Source organism: Penicillium chermesinum (assembly GCF_028974085.1).
Source record: "Penicillium chermesinum strain IBT 19713 chromosome Unknown utg000005l:1.0-4115287.0:1.0-4118363.0, whole genome shotgun sequence".
NCBI classification, from domain to species: domain Eukaryota; kingdom Fungi; phylum Ascomycota; class Eurotiomycetes; order Eurotiales; family Aspergillaceae; genus Penicillium; species Penicillium chermesinum.
Window position 1 is genome coordinate 2,835,792 of NW_026695315.1, and position 23,688 is coordinate 2,859,479.

General features: G+C 51.9%; 13 protein-coding genes across 13 annotated transcripts; 8 read left to right on the top strand and 5 right to left on the bottom strand.

Moving 5' to 3' along the window:
• Positions 1-286: 286 nt before the first annotated feature.
• Positions 287-885, top strand: N7468_007226 (c-type cytochrome; the record flags this gene model as incomplete). The annotated part of the gene is made up of 4 exons (XM_058476522.1): positions 287-409; positions 482-640; positions 702-796; positions 861-885. 4 exons carry the CDS (start codon positions 287-289, stop codon positions 883-885), a joined length of 402 nt encoding a protein of 133 aa, XP_058329412.1.
• A 969-nt stretch (positions 886-1,854) lies between these two features.
• Positions 1,855-3,831, top strand: N7468_007227 (uncharacterized protein; the record flags this gene model as incomplete). Its single annotated transcript, XM_058476523.1, has 3 exons — positions 1,855-2,419; positions 2,503-2,627; positions 2,704-3,831. The coding sequence occupies 3 exons, from the start codon at positions 1,855-1,857 to the stop codon at positions 3,829-3,831; spliced, it is 1,818 nt and encodes a 605-aa protein (XP_058329413.1).
• Positions 3,832-5,273: 1,442 nt separating this feature from the next.
• On the top strand, positions 5,274-5,561 carry N7468_007228 (uncharacterized protein; the record flags this gene model as incomplete). Its single annotated transcript, XM_058476524.1, has 1 exon — positions 5,274-5,561. One exon carries the CDS (start codon positions 5,274-5,276, stop codon positions 5,559-5,561), a length of 288 nt encoding a protein of 95 aa, XP_058329414.1.
• A 1,229-nt stretch (positions 5,562-6,790) lies between these two features.
• Positions 6,791-7,842, bottom strand: N7468_007229 (uncharacterized protein; the record flags this gene model as incomplete). The annotated part of the gene is made up of 2 exons (XM_058476525.1): positions 6,791-7,165; positions 7,471-7,842. The coding sequence occupies 2 exons, from the start codon at positions 7,840-7,842 to the stop codon at positions 6,791-6,793; spliced, it is 747 nt and encodes a 248-aa protein (XP_058329415.1).
• A 620-nt stretch (positions 7,843-8,462) lies between these two features.
• Positions 8,463-10,458, bottom strand: N7468_007230 (arginyltransferase; the record flags this gene model as incomplete). The annotated part of the gene is made up of 10 exons (XM_058476526.1): positions 8,463-8,588; positions 8,654-8,910; positions 8,985-9,050; positions 9,113-9,210; positions 9,260-9,664; positions 9,721-9,906; positions 9,964-10,039; positions 10,168-10,218; positions 10,274-10,360; positions 10,404-10,458. The coding sequence occupies 10 exons, from the start codon at positions 10,456-10,458 to the stop codon at positions 8,463-8,465; spliced, it is 1,407 nt and encodes a 468-aa protein (XP_058329416.1).
• Positions 10,459-11,969: 1,511 nt separating this feature from the next.
• On the top strand, positions 11,970-12,561 carry N7468_007231 (NUDIX hydrolase; the record flags this gene model as incomplete). The annotated part of the gene is made up of 2 exons (XM_058476527.1): positions 11,970-12,018; positions 12,134-12,561. 2 exons carry the CDS (start codon positions 11,970-11,972, stop codon positions 12,559-12,561), a joined length of 477 nt encoding a protein of 158 aa, XP_058329417.1.
• Positions 12,562-13,396: 835 nt separating this feature from the next.
• N7468_007232 (DNA-directed RNA polymerase II core subunit RPB3) lies at positions 13,397-14,588 on the top strand (the record flags this gene model as incomplete). Its single annotated transcript, XM_058476528.1, has 3 exons — positions 13,397-13,450; positions 13,527-14,092; positions 14,216-14,588. 3 exons carry the CDS (start codon positions 13,397-13,399, stop codon positions 14,586-14,588), a joined length of 993 nt encoding a protein of 330 aa, XP_058329418.1.
• A 543-nt stretch (positions 14,589-15,131) lies between these two features.
• On the top strand, positions 15,132-15,452 carry N7468_007233 (uncharacterized protein; the record flags this gene model as incomplete). Its single annotated transcript, XM_058476529.1, has 1 exon — positions 15,132-15,452. One exon carries the CDS (start codon positions 15,132-15,134, stop codon positions 15,450-15,452), a length of 321 nt encoding a protein of 106 aa, XP_058329419.1.
• A 661-nt stretch (positions 15,453-16,113) lies between these two features.
• On the bottom strand, positions 16,114-17,106 carry N7468_007234 (NmrA-like family protein; the record flags this gene model as incomplete). The annotated part of the gene is made up of 2 exons (XM_058476530.1): positions 16,114-16,773; positions 16,852-17,106. 2 exons carry the CDS (start codon positions 17,104-17,106, stop codon positions 16,114-16,116), a joined length of 915 nt encoding a protein of 304 aa, XP_058329420.1.
• A 230-nt stretch (positions 17,107-17,336) lies between these two features.
• On the bottom strand, positions 17,337-17,684 carry N7468_007235 (uncharacterized protein; the record flags this gene model as incomplete). The annotated part of the gene is made up of 1 exon (XM_058476531.1): positions 17,337-17,684. The coding sequence occupies one exon, from the start codon at positions 17,682-17,684 to the stop codon at positions 17,337-17,339; it is 348 nt and encodes a 115-aa protein (XP_058329421.1).
• A 45-nt stretch (positions 17,685-17,729) lies between these two features.
• Positions 17,730-18,118, top strand: N7468_007236 (uncharacterized protein; the record flags this gene model as incomplete). Its single annotated transcript, XM_058476532.1, has 2 exons — positions 17,730-17,861; positions 17,972-18,118. 2 exons carry the CDS (start codon positions 17,730-17,732, stop codon positions 18,116-18,118), a joined length of 279 nt encoding a protein of 92 aa, XP_058329422.1.
• A 238-nt stretch (positions 18,119-18,356) lies between these two features.
• Positions 18,357-19,532, bottom strand: N7468_007237 (uncharacterized protein; the record flags this gene model as incomplete). Its single annotated transcript, XM_058476533.1, has 1 exon — positions 18,357-19,532. One exon carries the CDS (start codon positions 19,530-19,532, stop codon positions 18,357-18,359), a length of 1,176 nt encoding a protein of 391 aa, XP_058329423.1.
• A 2,112-nt stretch (positions 19,533-21,644) lies between these two features.
• N7468_007238 (serine hydrolase domain-containing protein) lies at positions 21,645-23,325 on the top strand (the record flags this gene model as incomplete). Its single annotated transcript, XM_058476534.1, has 2 exons — positions 21,645-22,226; positions 22,273-23,325. 2 exons carry the CDS (start codon positions 21,645-21,647, stop codon positions 23,323-23,325), a joined length of 1,635 nt encoding a protein of 544 aa, XP_058329424.1.
• Positions 23,326-23,688: the final 363 nt, after the last annotated feature.

The window sequence follows — 23,688 nt, forward strand, 5'->3', positions numbered from 1 at the left end:
GCACGAGGAAGGACCAGCGAAGGGAAAGGGTAGAGCGAACAGCGCTTCGTGATTGCCAATGCCAACAACCACTGGCTTCAACTCACCAAGCAGTCCTAAGGTGGCCGCGCGCTCTTACCACCACTTTGCCTTCGTTCTTCTCGCGCGTCTGCTTCATCAGTTGCTCCGCAGCAGCGAGACCCGTCCATTCTAAGCTCGGCTCTCCTTGCACCATGACGAACCCCGTCATTCTTCCTCTTTACCGGATCATTGATCGCGTTGCGGGAGGGATGCGCACGAGAGGAAGATGAAGGCCGGGGTCGAATTGGCTGCAGAGGATGCCGCTGCAACCACACAGGAACCACCCAAGAAGCCTGTTTCTAACACAACTTCTGCAGGTGACGCCGCCAAGGGTGCCAAGCTCTTCCAGGTGAGTAGCAACATTGGCTCTATATCAATGTACCCTTTCCCCATTCTGGACTTTCGCTGACCCTTCTCCCAGACCCGTTGCGCTCAGTGCCACACTGTCGAGGCTGACGGTGCCAACAAGGTCGGCCCCAAGCTTCACGGTCTCTTCGGCCGTAAGACCGGTGAGGTCGAGGGCTACTCCTACACCGACGCCAACAAGCAGGCTGGTGTCACTTGGAACGAGGACACTCTGGTGAGTACTACCGGCGCCAAAGTTCTACAGCAGCCATCTAATCACTCTTCCCGCGTTACAGTTCAAGTACCTCGAGAACCCCAAGAAGTTCATTCCCGGTACCAAGATGGCCTTCGGTGGTCTCAAGAAGGGCAAGGAGCGCAACGACCTGATCACGTAAGTCTACGCCACGCCGCGCGATCTCTCCGGCCGAGCAGATACTGACGTACCCCCGCCACAGCTTCCTCAAGGAAAACACCGCATAAAAGACGACATGATGTTTCTTCACGGCTCTTTCGATTTCATTCACAACCCCGTCCTGCGGCGCCGATAGACGTCCGAAATTAGCCGGGGCCGTGGGCTGATTTTCCGGGCATCCACGGGACCGGGCATGTAATTTTATCTCAGTTTATCCATGGTTGACCCACAATAGATGTGATCTCTCCCTCCTCTCTTTTTCTTTTCATTCCTCGAATTCGCCGATCTACAATCGGCGCCGTATTTCTGTAGCCTTCTGCAGGGTCAGGGAAGGGGGTGGCCAATTAGGTCGAGGAATCCCGCCCCATCCCTGCTGTATCAGATGGGGTGCGTGTACGTCCAATGATTGGTACAGAGCGTGCCCAAGGTGTGCCTGACCGACTCGATTCCCCGGCAAGTACTCGACAGGTCTCGATGCCCGCCTATCATGCGCCCCCAGGAACTTCCAAGGTACTTGTGGACTACATCTGCAGCCTGTGCATCCTGAACCCCCCCGCAAGGTTTCGGGTAATTGGTCCAGCCACCCCCTTCACCATGAGTTCCCTCTTCTCCCGCATTGCTGCTCGAGGCGTTCTTCCTCAACCCTCTGCAAGATCAAGGCTTTATTTCCGTGGTGGTTCCTGTTGTCTACAATCTGTCCCATAACATCCCCCTGTCTCTCCGCAGTCCCTACGCTTCCAATACATCAATATTATTTATATAAAACCTCTCCTCCTGGCCGGCGCATCGCATCCTGTCGCATCTGTCGCATCTGCCGCGGGGTCCGATTGTCACATTGTCGGACGGCGCCATTGCCCCAACATCTCTCCGTATCCCACAAGTCCTGCTCAGCGCATGAGACACAAGCTCCGGCGCTTCGACTAACCGCTTTCCTTTTCAGCCTTGTGCCCCAGTAAATTCGATCGCAGGACGCTTTGCGCTGCGTCCCGGCGACCTTTTCTAGCCTGCAGCGCCAAATCCGGCAATCGCCGTCCCCAATGTTGGACGAGCTAGACGACGTCTTTGACGACCATCCGTCGTTGGATGCGTCACTTGAAGACTTTGAGAATAACAGCAATGCGCATCGATTCCCGCTGTTTGGGATGCCTTCGCAGCACTCCGGCTTTCGATCCGAAGACTCAGACGAGGAGATCTCGGACCCTGCAAATGACCGTTGGTCCCCGCCCACGTTGCGCGGCCATGATTTCGTGCAGGGCAGTGGCTGGTACCGAGGCCAGCCATATACTAGGCCCACCGATCTCCAGGGGCAGCGGCTAGAGTTGAAGCCGACGGCCGGGCTGCAGAACATGTCCCCTTCATTGTCGCGTGAACCAAGCCCGCAATACGAAGATGCATTGGAGGACCCCACAAAGACCAAAGCAAACGAACACGCTGACCTGGCTGATGCCACTGCTGCCGCCAACGTCCCACTTCCTTTGGAGTCCCCCACTCCACAAAGTGGACGCTCCCCTAGCCCCGTGGCGCAACGGAAACAAGGAAGCGAAATGGCCAAAGCCCCTCAAGCCGATGAGATGGGCTTCCGGACGGAGAACCTAAGTAACTGTAGGCACTCTCTGATCTTCCCCCGTTGAGTTGGCTTGCCTTCTCAAAGTTGTATATATGGTATCGCTGACGCTTATATCAAGATATCCGGTTCGCCGTGAGAGCGGAAGTCCAACATCGCGAACCCATCGCCGCTATCACTAATTATCTACGTACTAAGTTCGATCGAATCACCAGCTCCAAATCCAATACGACCTTGTCGATCGTGGTTCTCCTCCTCTCCTTTGCTTTCATGAGAGCTTTGCTCTGCCCGGCCTCCCCAAGCAATCCCTGATCTGGTAAAGCTCTCTGGATTCGCCCGTTCCTTTGAGCCTTTGATCTATTATTCAGAGAATGGGGTTCAGCAGATCGGCACTCTCCAAGAGACCGGTGTGGCGGTCTGGGACCTGAGCGAGTCGGTTCGCGGTACCAACATGACCAGCGCTCCGATTATCGTGGCTCAGCTGGATGAGCTCTCAGACTCTTTGAAGTCGCTGTCTCTCGAGCTGACCCGATTCTTTGCCAATGTCGACTCAGATATCGACTCTATTTTGATCGTAATGGACTGGGCCAAGCGAGAGCTGGAGACCCTCTCCGCCCAGCCACCCAGCACTGTGCCCACGGTGATCTTCGACAATGTACACAATATGTTGTCAAGGGTTGGCGCTCTTGAACGCACCACCGAGGTCGCGGATGGTGGGGTCGCTGGCACGACCACGACGCCGCTCGGCCATCTCGTCATGGCTGTCTTCGGGCAGACGTCTGCGCAACGCACCCGCGCCACGATAACGAGAACGTTCACAGAATTCCTCTCGGTTTTAGAAGAATCAATTAACAGCGAACTCACCCATTCAACAGCGCTGTTCGCGCTCTTCGAATCTATCGACCGTCAATTCCTCAACCTTCAGCGCACAGTAGTCCGCGAATCAGACGCCCAGGAACGCGAAGAAGGCGAGATGCTCAGCTCCCTCTGGACCAGAGTCCTAGGCCCCGACGCCGTCGCCGTGCGCAAGTATGACAAGAACAAGCGTCTCCTCGCAAACGTACGCAGCCGCACTGTCGCGAACAAGCATCTTCTTGTGGACCACCGAGGCCGCCTGTTGACACTGAAGGTGAACCTGGAGACGCTGCGACGGAAGCTTGTCAGTCCACTGGTCCGACGGAATGACTCGGTCAGTTTCGTCGGAGTGGAGGGCGGTGCCGCGGCTGCTGCCAGCTCCGGGGCTGCAGGGCGCATGCTTGGGCCCGTTGAAGCGGTGATTGACGGCCAGATCCGTGGTCTAGAAGGCACGTATGACTACCTGAGGACAGTGCGCGAGCGCCAGAAGGCGAAACTGATGGAGATGGTCTATGGGGCTGGCAGGAGGCCATCGTACTCTGTCCTCACGGGCTCAGACCGTGAGGACGAGGGGGCGGCTTTGGACGGTGTTTAGTATACATACTGAGTCAGGGGTGGATTTCCTTTCATCCTGTCTTTTTGGGGTTGCATGGTTATTTGCCCTTTTTTTCCTCCCTGTCTCCCCTCTATCAACCACCTCTCTTGGCCCTCGATCAACCTGCCTTTATCCTCCTCCCCCCCCCTCCCCTTCTCTGTCTATGTTACTTTTGCTGCATTGGGACCTGGTGTCGCCTATGAGTCACGGCGTTTTGAGGCTATGATTTTGGATTGCATTTCATTTCTGTGTTTTTGATTCTTGATATTTTTTTTGGCCTTTGGTTATGGGTACCTTTTCCAAACCCTGGCGTTCCCCGTTCTTGGACTCTGCTGATCTGGTCTGCCTCCTTCGGCGTATATTCATCTACCCGGCGAATCAGGAGAACGAAAGGCGAGTGTGCGCAGGACAAAAGGGATAGACACACGGCGGCAAACTAGTTCATTGATTTCCTCTTCTTTTTCTCTTTGTTCTCCTCGATCTTCCGTCCCTTGATGCAAGTACTTTTGGCCGCTGGCTGCTTTCGAACGCTTTTGAGCTTTCCTGGCTCGGTCAGAGGCTTGTGGATTTGCATGCATTTCCGTATATTTATTGATTCCGATCTATACTCCCGCAGAGAAATTCACTCTTCGCAATTTTCGAACGCTGCCTGGACTAGTAATGAATTGGTAATAGAAGAGTAGGCCTAGCAAGCTAGTCCGTTCCAGGTTCAATCCGGTAAATGGACGGGCAATCCTTGGGCTCAGACTGATTTGCATTGGAGCGATTCAAAATTGCGCTGGAATATGGGCCAACCCTGCTGTACCAAGCTTTCTATGAGTTAGATACAATTTCTGGTTAGTAGCTCAATCTAATCTTGTCCGTTTTCCAGTCTAATGCCTATCAGTGCTTCTTATAGACCTTCATAAAGTCTATGTGGATCAAGGTAGAGCATAGCGACGAGTAGGTTTTTATCGTCCCCCTGATCGATCTGCAGGTCGGCTGCCTACATGGTTTTGGAAATCTGAGTTGGGCGATGTCTGCATTGATGTCTCATCTCAATTTCCTGTGGGAGCTCCTGCCGCTGGATTTCAAATGCAATGCTCACTTCATCAGCAAAACTCTCCCGTACCCCCCTAAAATTGGGTATAAACATCTCAAGTCTGCCCTAGGGTTTCCTCCGGTCTCAAACCCTCTTTTCAACTGCAATAAAAATAGCAAAGAACGGCCTTGATTCCACACCTCATAAGGCCCCACATGAAGCTCAGCCTCCTTCTATCAACCTCATTGGTTGCTGAACTAACGAGCGCTGTCCCCTTAGTTGCGCCTGGAGACAGTATGCATTCATTGAAAGATTTCAACTTTTTGCGGACTTTTGCTAATTCTCCTAGGGCTAGATACTGTCAAATTTCTTTCACCACTCAATCAGCCACACGAGGTTTCCCTTGGTCATCACTCTAAGTATGATCGCCGTGGCCCTAACGAAGAATTCTATCACCCTCTCAACCACCCAGTCCACGGAAACCCTGGTGGTCCTCAACAACCTCCAACGCGAAAGCGCGCAGAAGCTACCGCTGCCGCCAAATACACTGTCGCCGCTCAAGAACCCGCAGCTCTCCAGTAGGCTACCAGGTGTTAAATGCCCAGGACAATTGGCAGAATTCTTAGAGAGCGAGGTACTTGTATCCTCATTGGAGTTTCTTGTAGGCTCTGTATCCATCATCCGGTCGGCCAGCCAGATGATAGGGTAACATGAAGCCCTGAGCTATGTACATTATAATAAGACAGTATAAGAAATGAAACCTTTACCTGATCTATTCCACACCCGCAAAACCCCTGGACGGGGGCCAATCAACCATGTTTTATGTACTAATTTCCTTTCCTGGAATCTAAAGCATCTCCAACACCTATTGTTTAGAAGATGACACCAGGTTTCATTTAAATCCACCGGGTTTCGTTTGCAGATTCCCCCTTTTGGATATTACAAACACGTTTACACCCAGTTCTAGAATGTGGCACCAAGGTCTAGCAAAATCCACCACGTTCAAATTTCAGGGGTTTTCCGCCAGATACTAGCAAAAAGATTTGCTGGCTCTGTGCTTTCTCTTCTTACAACTACTCAACTTTCATGGCTTCAACTTGTGGACTAAAATTGGAAAAGGCTTTCGAAAACAGAAATAAAGTACTACCCTGCTCCTACAAGTATCACTGCTGGTCCCTTTCGCTACGTGTATGTTTTATATCAGGTTCACTCTGGAGCTTTGGGGATCTACCTGGGGTTTAGTCTTGATTATCCTTATTTGCATTCGCTTAGCTTTGGGGCGTTGGCGTTGGCTCTAACTTGAGTGGGCGGTAACATCCTTGACAGAACGATTGTCCAAGGAGTCACGGTAACCTATTGCACATGCCGTTGAACGCACTGGGGCTAGGACATACATTCGGGATTACGATCGACTCATATTAGATAATTGGGAATCATTCGAGGTATCCGTGTATAGACTATGATATTCTTTCGCATGCTATGCAGCAATGCTTCCAAGGAAGTAGAGGTTCCGCCGGGGCAACCTGATTGACATAGCCGACCAACAAAGCGATGCTTTACTTTACGAAAAAAAAAAAGGCATACTCTGTCCAAGCGTGGGTCATGTGGCGCTGTTAACTGCCAGCGGGTTTTCCTGTATCCGGACCGGCTGAATTTCAGGTGACCCGGCTGGTCGACGCCCATATAGTCCCCGAGATACGAAAGGCCCGAAAGAAAAAACGAAGATAGAAGAGGAAAAGAAAACACTGTGTGCTCGTCGCTCATAAATCAAAAAAATCCATATGGTATCAAGAAGATATGTCTGCACCAGGCAGGTCGGAGAACAGGCTTGTTGAAGAAGGCTGGTCGCAACGATTGCTCAAAGGCGAATCAACGGGAGAGGCCCAGCTTTACTGGAGCGCCATGAACGAGGTTTTGGGCATCTCGTGTATTTTCTCGCTAAAGCCAGACGTCAGCAAAGTAAGGGAACATAACAGTGGTCGAAGCAACATACCCAATGGCGTTATAGGTGGCGGGGTCACCAGGTGTCATGCTCTGCTCCAACGCCTTAGCATTGCTCGGGCGACGAGGCGCGAAACCAAACTTTGCGCGCAATGAACTCTCTTTCTTGGCGGGCTTGCCTTCCTCTTCCTCCTCGTCTTGCGGTTCCTGGGCATTATACGGGTGGCCGCTCCCTGGGGCGGAGAGTTTACGGATTCGCTCCATGCGTTCTTCGTCCGTCAGGCCATCTGATGCACGGCCATTCGCATCTTGATCGATCTCATATCCAAGAGTCTTGTGGACCTTATCCTCGTCTAATAAACCTTTATCGATCTGTCAAACGGTGTAAGTTAGTGGCTGTCCATCCCCCGATGAGATATCTGTCTACGCACCGCTTTCCAAGCAGCAACGAGGACCATCATAGTGGCGGTTGTGGCGGTGGGGATTGTTCCTTGTCGAATATGCGAATGAGATCCTGGTTGGAGGGAGATTCAAAAGCCAAATCTTTGTTTGACGATCGTAGTGGGGGGAATGACGAGAGGCTTTATACTAGGGGGGCAAAACGCAGCCCATGTTGATACGCCTATACGGGCCGTGGCGGATCCTTTGGGAGAGGTTAAAAAATTATACAGTCTGACACTTGACTGCCAGAGTATCGCGGTCGCTATTTGGTTGCGCGCATGAGGTGTTTCCACACAGGGTGCCCCTAATACGTCAGGAGTGAAATGGCCCCTCTTTTCTTTGGGGCGTAAGATCGGCATCATCATGGGCAACGACCAATGGAGGCATCTGCGTGCGGCTGTGCCCTCCACTGCACTGAGCATAATAATCCTTGGCATGCTGCTTGCAGATTCTGAGTCGTCTTCCGAAATACGGTGGGCTGTTAGCGCCGGATCCCAAACTTGAAGCTGTTGAAGAAGCTTTCCAGGGGGTGGCTTGTTGGGGCTGCCGGACAGGGTCTTTTCTGGCATCCCAATTGCCCAGAAGGGCATTCCTGGCCATAGCCTCATGACGTCCCTGTCAAGAGGTCTGTTAATCCAACGTGCATATCAGATTGGGGGGCTATTTCCATATCGCAAATTCCCTGGGCATCGGCCCTCCACTACTCTACTCTATGCAATCTTTACTCAATTTGAACCTATTCCACACTAGTACGCAGTACGATAATCACGATTATTCGGACATCTCAAGAGGACGTAGATGAGCATATCTGCCAATAGCTCCAGCTAGCATCACTAGCCTGAGCATTGAAAAATCTGTGGCTGAATCCTTCCAGGCGGCAGTAATCCTGCTGCGTGGCTGAGCGAGGCCTTGAAACGCGAAACAAGCTGCATGCGTTGGCCAGTGCGATTCCTTCGTCTCCACGCAAGCTAATACGAGCCACTTTCTTGGGTAATTCGTTATGTAAATCATAGTGTGTGATGCGTTGGTACCTTGAATGAGGTGGCTTTGCATGCAGACTGCTCGTGTCAGACACAGCAGGCTGACTAGTGCCACAGATTCATGATACGAAACAAACGAAGGACACAAGAATAGTCCATAGTCATCTGCATTGGATCCATCCGCACCATCTGAAATGGCTACCTATGTTAGCTAGGTAAATCTGTTTCCTAGGGTCGACTCAGCCATTTTAGTCGAACAGCACCACGGCGCTGTTTTTCACAATGCTGGGACCCAGCACGGCGGCTAACTCAGCAATGATTCCCTTCAGAGACTGTGGCTGGTCCATTGGCATAGTTTCCCACCCAACGAGGTCCTACAGGATGTTAGCTCGGAATATCAATCCACTGTGCAGCGGTCAGGGCACGGCGCAGGGCTTACTATCATTTCCACAAACGTTCCTCTCACTAGCAAAAGCCAGTGGTCTAGGTCGAGGGCCTTGACTTCATCTAGTGTAAGCGTGCCTGGCATGTTTATTTCAAAGAGTGACAGGTCTTCCTCGTTCACATCAGGGTCGAGCGGGATGGGTTGCGAGTCCGAAGGTCCGGCACGGTCTCTCGAAAGAGAGACGTAAGAGCGTTTGTCTAGTTTTTCAGATAGCTCTCCTTCCAATGGATCCCACGTGTATGTTTCTGGGTCTGTTCAAAACATTTAGTCCTCTTGTCAGTGCTTTCCTGGCGGGTTTGAATCGGCCGCCCGTTGTGTTACTCACCAAGAATGTATTGTGGGCGGAAGTTCCCCTTGTACCGCATCTTTTGGCAGTTGTGAATATAGAATCCTGCGACATTCAGATCAGATCAAGGCTTAATATGATCACATGAAGCTAGAGATTCTACGAACCCATGTAATAAAAGGGGTAGCTATGTTCTAGCGAGAAAGCGATTTCTCGCAAAGCGCTTAGCTTGCCGAATTCCCACTCCTCGTAATCTGGATCGTAGCTGACGGTCTCGTTAGTATGTGAAACCTTCCAATGTTTGGTCGACTCACTAAAGATACACTGAGCTTACGCCATTAGGTACCAAATCTAGAACCGCAACTGCGATGAGCTTCCCGTCTAGCCGATAGCACTGGTGCCATGAACCGAGCTTCTTTTGGTTTTCATCTGCCTTGGAGCCTGGGGCAGGCGATCGCTTGATGCCCGAGCACAAAAACCCCTTGAAGTCCTTCATCTTCCACCGGGAAGGCTGGTCGCGGTGAATTTTGGTTTGATACTTGACAAAAACCTCATGTTTCATTTGCGAGGTCGAATCGCCCTCAAGATTGACCTCGAAGCGATGCGCGGGCTCCAGCGGACGGTTCGTGGCAGGGTCAATCGGACGCTTGAGATTCGAGTACTCGGCCTCATGCACGGCTGACTGGAGATCGAAGTTACATTTCCGATACCGCTTCTCTCTGTACAGACCGTCAGTTGATAGGAAATGCCGGCAGCCAACCAGCAGGGAACACACTCTCGAGTACGCGGACATAGCTGTGAGACCTTGCGCATATACTCCGGACCAAGGACAAACTTGTTCCAGCGATTGATCGCCCTGCGCTGATCGCGACGGGGGCGAAATTCAGCAACAGGCAGTCTGAGCGTATAATGAGGGCAGCATGACCGTGCTAGGTTCTGCTTGTAGTACAGAGTACCTGATCTGTATGATTATTAGCCATCATGGGATTGGAGAATATTTGCGCATCAGACGCCATACCTTCTCCAGCCTCGATCAATGAGCTCACCATAGTGCTCAGGCCTCACGGCGACGGAGCTGGTGTAGTATGACGCACCTGTACCATGACGTGTCAACTTGGCTTCGATCTATGGGCTCTGTGGCTTTCTCTCCGGAGGCGCCGGCGAGGCCCAATGAAAGAATTCCGAGTCGAATCCGGAACGAAAACAAAGAGGGGCAACTTACTTCCACCATTATCCGATTTGCAGTAACCGCAGTCGTTACTGCGTTGGTAGCCTAGTAGAGTAGCCGGTTAGCAGGGGAGGAGGGGAACTAGGGCTTTAGAGTAAACAGGGAAGGATCGCCTGCAGGAGGGATGGCAATCCCCCGCGGTATCGGCCCTGGCGAGCCGCAGGGCCAGTGGAAGCGCCACGGGGCTCTGAGAGCTTGTCTTAGTGGTGGAAGGACCAAGTGGGACGTACCTAACGGACGGAATAGCGACAGCTGTCGCGCGCGTTCGGCGTCAACCACATCCATTTAGTTACGTTTGGTTTTTCCCCCCTCCTTCGCGGGTTGGCTGTCCGGGTTGGTTGGCGGCACCGGCGGAAGTCAAAAAAAGCTGGAAAAAGATGCAGGACAAAGATCTAGTGGATCGTGGCAAAATTGAAAAGGAAAACGCGTGTACCCAAAGTCACGGTGGCCTAAGACGGGGTGGGACGAGACTCTAAATAGAGAGGAGGCGGGGAGGAAAAGGAAGAGGGATGGAAGCGGGGTTGGTATTACAGGTTGATAGGTACTGCAGTAATACCTGCTGTGTTTTATGCATCTGGAAATCCTGAGGCTCTACAACAGATTTACAGGGATCATGTACAAGGTCCAAGGCCCCGAGTTTCAAGCTTTTGCATTCCTGTAACGTGCCCAGCTGCCAGATCGGAGATCTGTAATCGAATCGCTCCAATTTCCCTGTTCTCGGTACCGAAGTTGAGGTACCCGAGGGTCTAGGGCATGGCCATGAGGCTGGTGGGCCAAGAAGGTGAGGGTCTCCAGTACGAAGGACAGGGCCAAGGGGGGGAAACTGTCCGTGGGAGTGGTCCCATTGCATGATCTGGTATTCATGGTAGTCCTGGGTACTCCGTACCTCTAAGGATGTAACGGAATAGTCTATTCCTGTATCTGCAGGGCCCGTCACATGACCCATGCAGCCTATAGGCCAGTACAGGCCATCTATAACCCGCATCAACCTCCCCAGAAAGGAGAGAACCCAGGGACAGTCCAAGTCGAGGTAGGAAAAAGAAAAGAGACTCTCCGCATTCCAGAACAGACTAGCTATAGCTAGTTTCTCTGCAACCCCCCCAATCCAGCACCCGCTAAGCCTAGTTACCCGCCAAAAGAAAACATGCTTCCTCCCCCAGATGCACAGTAGTTCCAAGGAGTTCCAATTGCATGCCAGAGGATCAAATAGAATGTCTCGCAGAAGACCCATCGGCCCTGCATGTAAAATGCACGGTACTGCGTTACCAAAATTAGTCAGTGGTACCTTTCCCGATCGCGCCGGACGGCGCCGCCGGTCTGCCCCTCCACTTCATCTTTTTTCTACACTTCACCTCCTCTCATCTTAACACTTCGACCATGCCTCTTTTCACTTTGCCTCATTCCAGGATCCCGTCCACCACGGGAATGAATGGGAAGACCTAATCTCCGCCTCCCCGTCCCTCTTCTCCCCGCATTGGGGAAAAAAATTTCCTCCGACCGCCGTCGCCGACAGAACCGCGGACCCTCCTCAAAGGCCTCTCTCCCTCTCTCTCCCTCCAGGCTCCTTGGGGGCTTGAGCTGTAAAGCTTCTCCTTTCTCTTTTCGACTCCCGATTTTCGACCCTTCTATCTATTCCGTCCGCTCTCCCACCCCCTCCTCTCCTCCAATACCCTTCTTTTTCTTCTCTGGTTGTTTTTCCCCCCCCCCTCTTCTACACTTCCGGAAACCCGTGGGAGGTGTGACCGAACCCCGAAGCGGCTTCCGACTACCCTATTGGGAAATTACCGTGCTTCACAATGGCGCAGGCCCCATCGATGGTGTCGCGCGTTGGCCGCACGAACCAACGTAAGTGTCGTCATGGTGGAAGAGCATGGGGCCAATTGGATCTACCCCTCGTGCCTTGCCCGCCTCCATGCATTCGATCTGCAACTGGAATGCTGACATGCACACGCCCATATAGGTTACGGTGCCATGGGCGAGCGCCTTGTGGCCGGTGTCGTCCCGCTCTCTGCTGACAAGACAAAAGTTCTCATGATTCAATCTGCCGGCCCCGGAGGATGGGTTCTGCCCAAGGGTGGTTGGGAACTCGATGAGGCCACGCCCCAGCAAGCTGCCTGCCGCGAAGCTTGGGAGGAGGCAGGTGTCATTTGCAGCATCAAAGCCGATCTGGGCCAGATCAAGGATACGCGCCCTCCTCCTTCAGTGACCCCCCAAGCTCCCAAGGCCTCTTATCACTTCTTTGAGGTGACTGTGGACCGCGAGGAGAGCAAGTGGCCTGAGAGTCATAAGCGCACTCGACGATGGGTGAGCTTTGCCGAAGCTGAAATTGCGCTGGCCAACCGGCCCGAGCTGCTTGAAGCTCTCCGCCGCAGCTCTATGAAGCGCTAGTCTCTTCTCATCCAGTACATATTGCTGTTTTCCCGATATCGATGGATTTTTCATACATTTCGCACAGGGTGATGGGCGCTGTTCCATGCCGTCTCCCTGATTATGACACGACACGACTTTCTCAAACCAAAAAAAAGAGGGCACCGGTGGGTTTTTTGCTTTCGCTGTTATCGACACCTTTACTTGCATCACATCCGTCAAATCCCACTCTGGTGAGTGAGACTGCTTGATGTGCCGCCATGTTCTTGCAGGTGCTTTTGCTCTGTTGCTGCAACGATTCTCTTCATAGACATTCCACCTTGTTCAGGATGGATTCTCAAGAACCTGGAGAATGCTCCTGACTATTCATGGTCACCGTTCTGGAAATACCGACTTCCGTTTCGTCGCATTATTTTACCCCCCATCCCACAAGTGACGAAACGCCAATGGGCCTCAGTTGATCTTTATGTGGTTGGAGATCCTGTACCTCAGTAATCGCTAGCACAATTCCAAACGAGAATCCTAGCTCTTATAACACAGATAGACTAAGCAGCTAAAGGTTCGTTTACTTGGAATTCATTTCTTGTTTGTAGTAAGAGCAATAAATACCAGAGAAGGGAAGTAGTCAATTGGGGAGGTCCCGATTAGGAAAAGCGGCAAAGTCGCTCCGAGCAAATCAGCAAAACCGCGCTTCAGCAAGCGGCCTACCCTCACCCACTTGTCAACGCCCTATCCCAGCTTCCCACCCCAGCTTGATCGATCCTAAGCCCTTCGATTTGATCTTCCTGAATGCACAAAAGATAAAATCACACTTCGGAACCGGGTGGCAGCGACCAACGCTGCCGCACAGCACAATATGGATTACGAGATGGATCTTGAGCCCACAGGCCCGCAAGTGACGGTCCGCGAGGTATGCCATCTACGACACGAAAAGGCCTTCTGGAAATGAGGCAATCTCCTTTCGAATAGCTCCTAACATGCAGCAGGTAGAGCCCTACCGTGTTGATTTCCGCCTGAGCTCCGTCGACACGGCCTTCGCCAACTCGCTCCGCCGCGCGATGCTCGCCGAAGTTCCCACCCTCGCCCTCGACCTGATTGAGATCGAAGCCAACACTTCCATCCTCCCAGACGAGATGCTCGCGCACCGTCTCGGCATGATTCCTCTCAATGCGAAGAACTGCGACCAGGACCTGGACTACACCCGTGACTGCGACTGCGATGATCACTGCGTGCGCTGCAGTGTCACGCTTCAGCTGCACGCTCGCTGTAGCTCCGGTATCATGTCTGTCTACGCGCGTGACCTGATTATTGTGGGCGAGCGTATGAACGACGTCATTGGTGACCCTGTCATCAAGGATCCAGAGGGGAAGGGACCTCTGATCTGTAAATTGCGCAAGGGCCAGGAGATCAAGTTGACGTGTCTCGCGAAGAAGGGGACTGCGAAGGAACACGCGAAGTGGGCGCCAACTGCTGCTGTGGGCTTCGAGTACGACCCGCACAATAACCTGCGCCACGTGGATTATTGGTTCGAGAAGGATGCTGCAAAGGAATGGTACGTACTCATGCCTTTTCTGCCAGGTTTTTTTTTTTCTGGTTGGGAAAGAAAAAGGATCCCTGGTCTAGCTTGAGGCTTGGTCTATTGTCCCATAAGCTAACATACACCTTGCTGTAAAAGGCCGATCTCAGAAAACGCTTCCTGGGAGCCCGCTGCAAATCCTGACCAACCCTTCGACTACGATGCCGAGCCCGACAACTTCTACCTGGATGTCGAGAGCATCGGTAACCTCGATCCAGACACGATCATCCAGCAAGGTATCATCGTCCTGCAGCGTAAACTAGCTACGACCATTACCGCTCTTTCTGGCGACGAAAATGGACAAGGCGTCGACGATGCCGGGATGCTGGATGCCGGGGAAGACAACTATGAGCCACCAGAGGGCATTGATGGCAATTTGACCTCGTACGGGAATGGGGCAGGCGCATGGGGAGCCAGTGCCCAGACTCCTTACGGAGCCACACCGTACGGACAAAGTGGCTACGGATTCTAAGGTAGAGCAGATGCAGGGTAACAAAAATAGGCTCGAGCATGCGGGTTGGAGTTTCTTCATTCGCTTTTTGTTTTTTGGCGGTTCGGTGGCGCATCTGGGAGTTCTATTTGTGTCGAAATTTGCCGCTTGCTACCTGACTTGATCACCTTCTGAGACCGGTTGTCCATACGCTAAATGAGAAAAAGAAAAGATCAAATTGAATATATCAAATCACTTACTCGTATACATCCTGTCACGAACGAGGCCTTCCCATGGCAAATTGATTGACAGTCCGGGTCTTATCAAGAACTGATCATCCAGCTGCCAGTCACCGTCAATCTTTTCTACTAAAGAGCGATTGGATCCTCCAGATCACTTCACGTTCGAAAGCCGTAGGCGACGGATCATCCTCTTGAAAGAGCATCAAGGAAGTTATGCATCCCTTCTCGCTCGTCGATATCTCATTTCCACCTTACATCCAACCGTCCATATCGAACACACGCATACACTCACAGACCCAACATTCTCCAACTCGGTCCACTGCACTTCACCCAAGCCCTCACCATGAGTAACGAAGTCAAAAGCGACCAAGCCACCAAGAAAACCGCGCAAACATGGTCCGCTGAGCAAGCCAAACCGAACCCGAAAGAGATACTCAGGCGACTGCCACACTCAGGCGAGAAAGCCCGCCTCCTCAAGGCCTTAGTTGAGGGCGACAGGATCACGAACCCAGGGCCTGCGTCTTCGGTCGAGAGCCTCTGCGCCGATTCTCATGACGAGGAGCAGCGGTCATCCAAACGCGCGGACTATCTGAAACTGATGGGGAAGGATCGGGATGCGCTTCTATTTAGGCGACAGGTCAAGCGCCAGGCACATTTGCGGTAGGCCTCGCTCTCACGTACTACTGTCTCTGGGTGGATTGCGAGGTAGAGTCCCAGGAGTTGGCATTGTTTTCAGATTCTAAGTATTGAAATTCGTCTCTACAAATGAGATCCCTTGATGTGGAAAGTACCGACTTACGGAACGGTTCACTGATTACTATGCCAGGAATGTGCTTTCATTGCTACTAGGCAATTCCGTCCGTCTAATAGACCCTATTGCGGGAATGGTTAGGTCTTTGGGTTCATTTCATGGGTTTGCTTCGCGTGGGGAAGAATGGCAAGGAACTTTTCCCTTTGACCTTCGCAGAATACTTTCTTGATTCTTTTAAGAATAAATTGGTCATCCTCTTGGGACTGAGGCATTTTCATGAATAGTGTACTCTGCACTATGTTTTCGAGTACGAGGTTCACTTGTTTTTTACTGGTCTATCACTGGCCGGGTGGAGTACATCGACAAATTGAACTAGTACTACGCAGAGATACCTCTGGATTATAGCTGAGCTGTACAAAGTGTAATTCTCTCCGCAGTATCCCATGCACATCTAATCCTGTACTTCCTTGCACAAGTGATCGAGTTTACTTTGGCTCCAATCTCACTTAGCAAGGTAAGGTTTTATTCAGGTGATATCAATATCGCAAGCCCTGCGTCATTCGACTCAAGATCTTCAGCCCACAGACCCGCTGTCACTCTCCAGCCAAGCTGCAAAGCTCTTCAAACTAGGATACAACGTCCGTGCAGCTGGGATATCTGCTCGAAATCCCGATTCACGGCACCAGCGGAACATGCTCGCATGATCTTTGACCCACCACAGATAGAGTGAACTCACATAGTCAAACGTCATCGGAGGATTACGGTTCTTCTTATCCTTGAAGACTTTTGCCATCTCGTTGAACGTGAGCTGGTCCCCTGCCAGCGAGATTGATTTGTATCGCCATTGGGCTGGCGCTGTAAAAGCCTGCGCTGCGAAGAATCCGATATCCGTCACCGAAAGTAGTTGTAGAGGCCTATCCTTGACCACCGTCTTCCACGAGGTCGTAAGCGTCTTCCCGGTCATGCTGGGGTTGATGTTTTCCATGAAGTAGACGGAGCGAAGGATCGCCCATGCCATTTCCGATCCTTGGCATTTCTCAACCAGGTGATGCTCGATTCGGTGTTTGCTGGTGAATTGGGGGACTATAGTGGGATTATTGAAGGAAGCGTCGCCGCCACGATCGACGGAGCTGTACACGAAGAACTGGATGTTATTCTTGAGAGCAACGTCCACCAGCCCCATGCCTTGTCGCTCTTCGACGTCGTCTCGATTTGAACCACCTGAGCCTCGAACCTTTTCCAGGGGAGGAATGGGTGACCGTTATTAGCTAGTTATATGATTGGCCTCAGGGGATGTTTCAAGGTGTCCTACCTGGACGCTGAAGACACCCCAGATGGGCAGAGCTGTTGCTTTCTTGGCATTGGTGAAGATGTTGTCGGGTTGGTCTAGATCCCCCTGGATGAGGACCACGCGGGGATGCTTTGCTTTCAGCTTCTGGGCTCTGGGGGAGGATACATCCCGGGTGACAGCGAGGATCTCGACATCGGCATTTTGACGGACCAATACGTCAATTAACCCTCCGCCTTGCTTTCCTGTGGCTCCCGTGACGAGGATTACGTCCGGCATCTCTGCCCTCTGTGTGTACGATGACTGTACTGGAAACTTGAAGCCGGATGGGGACTGGAAGAGTCAGGGGTGGCAGGGAGATAGGGATAAAACCTAGCAAAGACAAGAAGCAAGAGCGCCAAGGATGTATGCGACGAACAAGCGACATCATACTTGATAATCCCCAGGCCTCCACCGAATCAGGAGAATCCGATAAATCCGGTCATCATCCATGGGTCTTCGATCGCGTGTCAGGTTGCAGATCCCAGGGGAACGTCCATCGGGACCTCCGTCAGAACACGCTTGGCCCTTTCGATGGCGATTGGGTATGTTCTCAGGCTTAGGAGCCGGTGATACCATGTCCTACTTTGCCCACACATTCCAGGGCCTGTTTTTCCGGCGCCCCGGTAGACCTTGGGCGAATTGTATTGACCTTGACTCAGTGAGCGAATTGCGCCTCTCACAGGGTGAGGATGCCCCAGGTCTCGATGGTCGGTCCCGTCCAATGGTTCTAGATGTAGAGGTGCAGGTCGCGCAAGTCGGGACAGGACGCTCGAGGAACACTCGGACATTCGAATGTTTTGCCAGGGGAAATCCATGTTGAGTTTGCCTCCTTTGTCTTCCTTGACTAATTAGTCACTTTCATGTTCTTCGTCCGTGGAGGCAACGAAAGCGATGGCTATAAATACCAACAGGAATCTTCAAACCGTTGGACATCAGACAAACGGAAGCAGCTTCTGAAGACACACCAACTACAGTATAACTTTCCGATCCACGTCTAACGAGCACGAGCTAATTGGAGATATAGATTTCTTTTCTTTTGAGTCCTTCACTTTCGGTCCACCGATCAATGTAATTGATGCTCCCCCTCTCTGACATACTAAAGGCCTTTGCTGATCAGCGACAGATCACAATGGGCGTTTTCGTATGGTGGTGGGGTACTGCTGGAGCTTCTGAGGGCACAGGGACCGAGATTCCCAAGGACGAATGGTGGTGGTGGGGGACTGCTGGCACCTCAGCAGGAGGGGGGTGAGGAGATGCCCAAGGATAGCTGGTGGTACTGGGGAACTGCCGGGACTCCCCCCTCTGGCGGCGAGGCTCTTCCCAAGTAGGTCAAAGATGAGAGCCTGGATAACAAGCCCAGGGTTACGAGCCTTAGTATAGGTTTTTTTTCTCACGGACGTGTTTTCCCTATACTACGAATGCGAATGCAGAGGCGCTCTTTCCAGATGATCAGAAATATGTGCTTCATTGATTACTTCCATTATTCATTAGTATTTAGGCTTAGGCCACCCTTCCATATCTTCGTACCAGCGGGATCGGTAAATCTCGTCGCCCTTGCGGATCTTCTTCCGCACACCGTGCACCACCAAGCTCACGTGGAAGGAGCGGAACTTGCGCCAGAGCGACTGAATGTAGACATAGCTTCCGTCCGGCGCAAGGCTGAGTCCCTTTAGGTCCGACTGGGGGAATTCCCTATACTCGCCATCGGAGTCGTAGTCCAGCCCATGGCGATCGGGCGTCGTCACTTCAAAGCCCGGCATGTATCGGTCCGTGACGTTTTCCAGGTGGGCAATGAACTCCCCTTTGTCGAGATCGAATTCATGCAAGCCGAGGTCATTCGACATGAGGAATTTGCGCTGGTTGGGAACAGGCACGAGGTCGTGGGGTCCAGCCCACCAAGGATACCCAGCGCCCCATTCCCATTGAATCGTAGTAGCATCCTTGAGTCGATACCATCTCGCGTTCTCCTTATCGAGGAGACCGGTTGAATTATCGAATGGATACCCGACGATAGCCCCGTAGGCGGGGATGCCATCTGACCCGTCTGCTGCTGCGTCCGTTCCGCACGTCCACAACATCTGGGCTTGTTCGTCCCATATTAATGCGTGGATAGCCCGTACGCCCGTGACGTTCTGCAACACCTGTGGCTCGTCGACCAGTTCGCTGGCATTATATACCAGAATTCCGTCCCATGGTCTTTGTCCGGTGGTGCCCACGGCGAGAAGGTTGCCGGGGAGTGGCTCAATGGTATGTGCATTCCATAGCCATTCGTTGTCTCGGCATAGCGCAAAGGTGATCTGTTTATCGATGGAAGGGTTGTCAGGTGTGTGGTTGACGACGACCGCTAAAGCCGAGTAGATGGCAGCGATACTCGTGCCATTATTTAGCCATTTGACGTCGGTTGCGTCGTTTGCACGGTGATACAGGCACCGTTTGATATTCGGGGGAAGTCTCTGCTTGACATCACTGCGCTCGAAGCTCCAGCTGATGTCTCCTTGGCGATCGTGGATGTTTATTTTTGGTGGATGGCCATAGACGCCAGTGATGATGCTTTGCCAAGGACGATTCTCCGGCCGCAGTCGTGCTTGTGGTTGGATAGGGGAAGTATAGTCGGAGAAAGGCTCAAAAAGCAAGGAAAACCACGCTAGATAGCCGCTCAACATGAGAGGCAATCAATCTCTATAGATAAGACTGTTATCTAGCGCGTCAAATATTGACGAAGAATGAACAGGAAAGAAAACCTCAATGCGTCCGGGACTGCGAGATGTCCACCCCTGTGACGAGCAGGGGTTGATAGGTTGATTCAGGAGGCCATGTGGGGGGTCAGAGGGGGTTTCGAAAGTAGTAGGGCTGCGTCACGTCTGATCTTCATTTGTTCACGATAAGTGATCATCCTTTCCTCGCTACGCCTTCTTAGGAAAGCGTGCACGTGTGTTGAGAAACAGGACCCAGGATTGCACGAACTCATCTTTGTTGCTTCTAGAGAGAGAAGAATGTGCCGTGGTGTTTATCGCACGAATCGTGAGTCTCTCCGAGTAACTCCTGAGGAGTCTAAGTTCTTGGCGCACCGGATGACGCGGTGTCCTATCTCTACCCATTGGCAAAGAGCGTCGCATCGCGCTCGACTAGTACAGAGAAAAGTCGGTTTTGAAGCAGAAAAGGGTCCATAGTTGCGGTGTAGGTACCCGAGTCCTCTACTATGCCCTCGACATCGTCCCTTGGGAGGATCTTTTTCGCTATTTGTTTACCAATTTTCCAATCGACTATGATAGGGTCAAGTGCTCCACAGCGGAGCGGAGCCGGAACGAACACGACTCTCGTAAATTCGTAATCGCGTCCGCCACAGCGGAGAATTCTCGCCAGTGCTTGTTCTTGTTTGGGGCCAAGATCCACATTCTTCCGGCCCCCTGCTTATAAGGCAACTCACTACATATCATGTCGACTTCTATGCTCTCCGACTGCTACGTAGTTTCTACGGTCATTCGCTCTTAAGAATCCCTACGTAGTTGGTGGCCCCTGGAGCAGTGCCGTGTGGGTATGTCTTCGCAGAGCTGGATCACTCGGATTCAACAGTAACACCCTCGCATTATTCTGTCCTACCGAGTCATCCTTCGGGGAAGCGGCTTGCTGCTGAAATTTCCCACTGGGCGCATAAGGCGATTCATCCTGTGTCCAGGGCACGTCTCGTCTATTCACGATTATTAGTCGCCTGTGTCTCCTCGTGAACGACGAGTCCAAGTTGAAAAAGTACCGGAGATTTATTTCATTGGCGAGTGCTGTGTTGGCTAATAAATATCGGGCCTTTACAGCAGACACCGTACTAGCACTCTAACAAGCCATCATAAATATGAGGATTTGATGGACCACTTATGAGCCTTGGCCGCCTGGCCCCAGGGGCGCCCCTCATAAACCACTACCTAAACGCCTTCAGGAGACACGACGTAACAGCCTGCCAGTAACTATTGGTAACGGATCAGTATACGAGGGCCAAGGGCTGGGGAGCGGAAACGCTAACAGGCTAAATCAATCATAATATGCGATAAAAGCTCACTCACAGAGATCTGGCTCAGGGCCGTGCTGGCCAGGCTGCTGCTGTATCGTCACGGTCAATCTTGAGATGGTTGGTAACGACCCAGTGATTCCCCAAAGTCAGCTCGCATAATGCCCCGGTTTATCTAGATCCTCAGCACAAGAGTAGGTCCCATGTGACGGTGCGACTCTCCAGAAATCGGTTACCAGGGCCGGGCTTTATGTTCTTTGGGGCCAGGGCCCGGCAGACGGACGCCAGGAATAAGATCCATTGGCTTGACCGGATCTACAGTATTTGGTGATACCCTGGGACAGTCGGAGTCGGAATTTTGGATTCTAGAATAGAATCTCAATTACCAGGCTCATCATGGAAAAATCATAAAATCATCGAGAAAGCTTAAGCAAGGCTGTCAATATCACCGGGTTTCAACTATTGACCTTCGGTATTACACCACTACTGAGTTCGATACGTTACTTCGTAATCTACCTAGTTGGGATCAGTCTGATCCCGGCGACCCCATTTTTGAGACAGTGGCGGGACTACGGAATCAAGTGTGACGATTTGCACTCGATAGGGCGGGCAGGGATTCTGTATTCAATTACCCACGCTCTGCTTATATCTCCGAGTTTGCAGGACTGTGAATCCTCAACTCCGTCAATTTGTACGGATCACCTCGTCCTATCCTCGCAATATAACCCCAGGCCGAGATCCTACTAGTTAGCAAGACTTGACGGCGAACTTGAACATGGCCGACTATTTGCAACCCCGAGACCCTAACTTAGAACGCCTCGGCGCATGTACACAGGAAATTGAGAAGATCAGAGAAATATGCGAAGCACCGTCTCTCAGCTTTGGGGTCATCCATCAAGGACAGGTGATTCTCAAGCAAAGCATCGGCCATCGAGATGCGAGCAAAAGCCTTCCAGTCGACCCAGAAACTATCTACATAATCGGATCCTGTTCGAAGATGTTCCTAGCTGCCGCGCTAGGCATTCTCGTTGATGAGGGTAAGATTCGGTGGCAAGATCCGATCCAGAAATACATACCCGAGTTCGATCCGGTAGGAGACCCTCAGATTGGACAGAAAGCAGATATCATCGATTGCATGCGACATACTACCGGATTAAAAGATGCCATTCGACTCATCTTGGGCCCTTCGGGCTCCGTCCTGATCGACGAAGAGAACCACGTGCCATTGTTGAACCTCATGTCTACCTCTGGTGCCGAAGGCCAGAGGTTCAATCGCGAGTGGGATTATAACAATGCTGTGGTGGGACTCCTGGCCTTGGTTGTCCAGCAAGTGACCGGGCAACGCTACGCCGACTTTGTCCGAGATCGGATCTTGATCCCACTGGGCATGAGCAGAACCGCAGTGGACTGGTCTGATCTCAGAAGGAGACGACAATGTGGCAGACGCCTGCGCTGTCATGAGCAACGGCACCGTTGTCAAGGCTCTAGAGACGTCCTGGCCTGGAAAGAACTACCCAGCTCTGGTATCTGCTACCGGCATGCGGAGCACGCTGAATGATCTGCTCACCTGGTGTCTTGCCGTTCTTGCTGCAGAGAGAAGCGAAAGAGATTCCAACTACGCAGGGCTATCGCATAACCCTTTGAAGCAAGTTAATCGCGTTCGTCGAGGGTATTGGACACGGCCAGCGGACGACCCCGAGTTCAGCAAGGCTTCCGTGTATGGCATGGGATGGGTAGGAATGAAACTCCCATCGTCTATGCTGGGCGCATTTGGCGGCAATCTTCATTCGCGGGAGAAGGATCATCAGGTACATCTACAGAATATCATGGGAAAAGACTCTCAGCCTGACTCAATGGTGATGATCGGGCACACAGGCGGCGTCAAAGGAATGGTCACTACTCTATGGACGTTCCCCGAGACGCAGAGTGCAGTCGTCGCGATCGCGAATGCGCGGGACTTCGGCGATGCATCGGATTTTACCGCACAATTATTGATCCAATCATTATTTGATCTGAAGCCCCGGCTGGATCTTGTGCCCTGGGCGCTGAAAGAAAGAGAATTGGCGCGGTCATACTTTCAACGGAAGATGGCCCAGCCGTGGATCGACAATCGCTGTTCTACCGATCCAAAGAGAGACCCGAAATGCTATGCAGGTCAATACCGAGGATTTAACGGTTTGCTGGCCATAAGCATAGTAGGTGACTCCCAGGCCAACCTGTCGGTGGTGTTCAACAACTGTCCAGGCTCCAAGTTGCCGTTACTGTTTTATAAGAAAGACGTATATAGCTATTTTGACCCGGATGAGGATACATGGAAAAGGCAGTCCTCATGGCCAGTGAGCTATCAGCAGGTGCTACTTGCGTTCGAGGTTGATGAATTGACGAGCAAAGCAACAAATCTTCGGTGGCAATGGGACATGGATCTGGAGCCCGCTTTGTTCTGTCGGATTGACTGATTCGCAGAAATCCCTGCATCTAGAAAGGTATGAGAGTCAAGCATTTGCCCTAGTTCCTGGCCGTAGATTAACTGAACGTCATGGATGATAATATTCTCTGGACTTTACGACTACATATCTGTTCCTTCCTTGTCAAAGCTCACCCACTTCGTATCTGTTGTTTACACAAACCCTTGACACGGGCGAGATACTGAACATCACCGTGGGTAGAAGCAAGGCCGTCATTTCTTCATTACTCTAAGCTCCAGGGTTTCCCCTGCGTTGTCGACGCCACATATAGTTAAGCTGAGTGCTGGAGTAGGACAGCTCATAACACAATGGATTCAGCTTCTTAGTGTACAACACCATGCAGGTCAATAAGAT